Genomic DNA, 3,438 nt, shown 5'->3' with positions numbered 1-3,438 from the left:
CTTGTCGCTCCAGGAGCCGCACTCGCAGGTTGGTGATCTTCAGCTGCGCCTGGGCTTCTGCGCTGTACGGGTCTTCTACGGCGTAAGGCGGGGAGAGGGCTCGATATATCACCTGGGCAGAGAAACACAGCAAGGCAAGCAGAAAGGAGGGTGTCAGCCAGTCCCGCGGTGGGCCGGGTTGTGGGATGGCGATGGGAGCATCCCCAGGGAGCTCACATCGGGCTCTTGTGATGCTCTTCCACCTCCGCAAGCGGTGGGAGCGGAAAAGCCACCTCCATCCCGGTGTGTGCAAAGTGATCCCCCCCTCCCCGTCGTGATCCCCTGTGTCCCTTTCTACAGGGAGTCGGGACTCTATAGGTGCCAAGTGACATTTCGCCATTAACTTACAGCAGAGGACAGTGCCGCTGATACGCCATGTGGCCCAGCGTGGGGACCAGCAGTCCTACAGGCAACGCTCAGGTGGGAGACTCTTTCTTAACTTTCCCTTCCCCCGAATGTGTGTATTTTTTAACGAATAAAGCTCAGATTTCCAAATATTTGGCTCCTATCAGTCCCAGGCTGCTTCCTAGTGGAAAAGTGGTTAGGTGTGGCAATTTGTGACAGCAAGCTGATAGTCGAGAAAACCGAGATAAGAACGAAAGAAGGGCGAGGGGCTTCTGAAGTTTAAACAAATACTTATCAGTCAGTCTTTATTTTAACTTCAGTCTGATTGAATAGGTAAATATTGGCTCAAGCTGGAAATTGAGAGCACTAGATAAAAATAACCAATTTTCTTCAAGAGGTTTATTTTAAAATTGTTGGTCTAGCTGCCTTATAGTCCGACATCAGAAACAGCAAATACTTCACACAACTACCATCGGCAGAACATGACGCATTTCCGACACATGTATTAGTTACCGGTCCAGTCAACTTACCGTGACGCTTTCGAAACAGTTAAATAGCTCTTCGCTGATCAGCCACTGAAGGCGGGATGAACTACAATATCGATAAGCAACATTCAATCAGTCCCTTGACGAGTGCTTGAGGGTGTGACCCAGCCTAATGGCTCCGTGCGCTGCTCCCAGCAGCGGCTTAAAACCTCCTCAAACCGCCCTGCTACCCCACCGATACCCACCCACGCCACCCGAAACACCGACCAGCTTCCTACAGCCAGCGAGGAGGTGTGCGGCAGCGAAGGGCGGTCACCGCTTCTTGCCAGGAGATGCTGCGGAGCGCCCGGCGAGAGGCAGTGTGTGAGCTTGCCGGTGCTGCTTAACGGGGATCACAACCTCCTCTCCCTAAATCCGCTCCTCCCAAAGGATATGGCAGATACGCTTCAGCTGATGATGGCCTCCCTTTTATTTCATCAGGATTCACGGATCCTGGAAATAATGACAGTGGTGCTGCCAGCTCGCCCGCCCGCGGGCTTTGCCTGCCGGCTGCCGCCTCCGCCAGCCCCACCACTGCTGGCACCGCTCCTGACCTGGTCCTGGCTTTTCTCCAGAGCTGCCAAGATCCAGCCAGAGAAAGCTTTGTCCCAGCCTGGAAAGGAGATTTAGAGCTCGTTTTGGAGCTGAGTGGCGGCAGCATGCTTTTGCACATCCCGTCGGACTGACCAGCGAGCTGGTGACAGCGGGGCTTGGCCGTGCCGGTGCTGGCAGGCACGTGGTGGCTGCAGCCCCGCTGTCCTGCAAAGGCTCCCTCCCAAAGGTATCCGAGCATCTTCTGCCGGAAAGACGTTAAGACAGAGAAGGTTAAGCGGGAGAGGTGGTCAGAGGGGAAGGCTGGTGAGCAGGACAGCCCTTGCACGGAAGTGTTGAGTCTGAAGAGGGATATTAATAAATAGTAACATATTTCAAAAGTTTTTTTTTCATTTTTCCCCTCTCTTTCAGCAACATAGTTTTTTCTGCTTTCCTAAAATAAAAATATCCAGCAGATATGGACAGAAAGCCAAGCGATCCCAACTATCAGGTCCTGCACCCCTCCCCAAGGCTTGTTATTTACCCAAATGTAAATCAATGTCATTCTGGTCACATGTATTCGTTAGTGGCTTTGTGAACACAAGACGCTTTCAGATATGGAAAGAAAATCCCTTGGGAAACATCCAAACTGGAGACATTGATTTCCTTTTAGCGGAGATGATGGAAAATGCCAGGCTGAGAATTTTCAGTAAAAACTAGCATTTTGGGTTTCTTGCTATTACATAAATCGCATCTCAGAGAATTCTTTCTTTGTCCTGATTCAGATGAGAGGCGCAAAGGAAATATATAAATGGCAACAATTTATGCCAGATGCAGCTGCAGATTTTCTTCTCATCGTTTTCAGTTTTCTTGTGTATCTATCCCCATTTAACACACGTGACTGATGCTTGTACCTCCCGCAAAGATAATCGCAGCGAGGATATCAATGACCCTGAGTGCCTTCGCGCTGAGAGAGTTAAATCTTGCCTGTGTGGAATTCAGGGGGAGTTATGCTGCTGATTTCAATGGAGCCAGTATTCCCGCTCAGGCCTGAAAATGTTACAAACATTTCTTTTTATGGCTATTTGAAAACCGTGATGCTAAACATGAGCCCCGTCTGTAATTCCCAGGGGCTGGGGGCTCTCAGCCTCACAGGGCGAGCCTGGTCTCAGCGCTGCCCAGACAGCAAAGACCCTCATCCCTCCGTCCCCAGGGCCAGTAGCTCTGCTTTAATAAAACACCAACCGGTCGCTATAACACGTAGGATGCCAGATAAATAGCAGTTCTCTGCTCTGCCCCAGCAGATTCAGCTGGAGTCCCCAGAGACTGCATAATAAGGTCAAGGATGTGTTTCCCAGCAGGATTTCCCTGTTCAGTCGTTAACTTCCCTGATTTATCCCAGTCCGTCTCAGGAGCCAGCGCATCGCTGGGGCCAGGTACAGCTGTTACGGGTCTGCACCCCTGTGCTGCCCAGCACCCCGTACACACACCCATGGGTACCAGATTTCCTGCTTTTACTGCTCCTGGGATTTTTCCATGCAATTCTCCCACTGATGGGACAGCCCAGGGCTGCAGCATCCTTTCTACGAACAAACTGTGTTTGGCACAGCAAACCTGACCAGGTTTTCACACCTGTGGTTCTGCCAGCAGCCCCCGGTTACTGCAGTCAGAAGCGTTCTCAACTAAATTATTGTTTAGTTTTGATGGTGCGTGTTGGCAGGACTTGAGAAGAAGGCATTGCCGACACACATGTGCATCTGACGATGGGGTTTTGCAAACCCATCATCTCCCCAGTGCCACTGGGCAGGACTTCGGTCCTGCTGCCCAGTCGGGGACAGCCGGTTCCTCTGATCAACTCTGTCGGACCCAGCCGCTCTGGGACACTCGCGGTGATGTGCCCAATCCACAGCCATTGTTTCCTCTTCCTGACAGCTTCCCAAAGCCCTCCAGGTTTATCCCGCTAAAGCCACACAGAAAACACGCGTGCCAGGCTCAACCC

The 3,438-nt window shown here is 51.6% G+C and overlaps 1 protein-coding gene across 1 annotated transcript in view; it reads right to left on the bottom strand.

Moving 5' to 3' along the window:
- Nucleotides 1-975, bottom strand: part of NTN4 (netrin 4) — a gene marked incomplete at its 5' end in the record, with an annotated part of 26,666 nt that extends 25,691 nt beyond the window's left edge. The window contains 2 exon segments of the mRNA XM_009708401.1: nucleotides 1-112; nucleotides 915-975. The exon segment at nucleotides 1-112 is cut by the window's left edge and continues 170 nt beyond it. Of these exon segments, the coding sequence (XP_009706703.1) occupies nucleotides 1-112; nucleotides 915-975 (173 nt within the window).
- Nucleotides 976-3,438: the final 2,463 nt, after the last annotated feature.

Source organism: Cariama cristata, unplaced genomic scaffold, assembly GCF_000690535.1.
Source record: "Cariama cristata isolate BGI_N322 unplaced genomic scaffold, ASM69053v1 scaffold15229, whole genome shotgun sequence".
NCBI lineage: Eukaryota > Metazoa > Chordata > Aves > Cariamiformes > Cariamidae > Cariama > Cariama cristata.
This window is presented reverse-complemented; position numbering and strand designations above follow the sequence as displayed.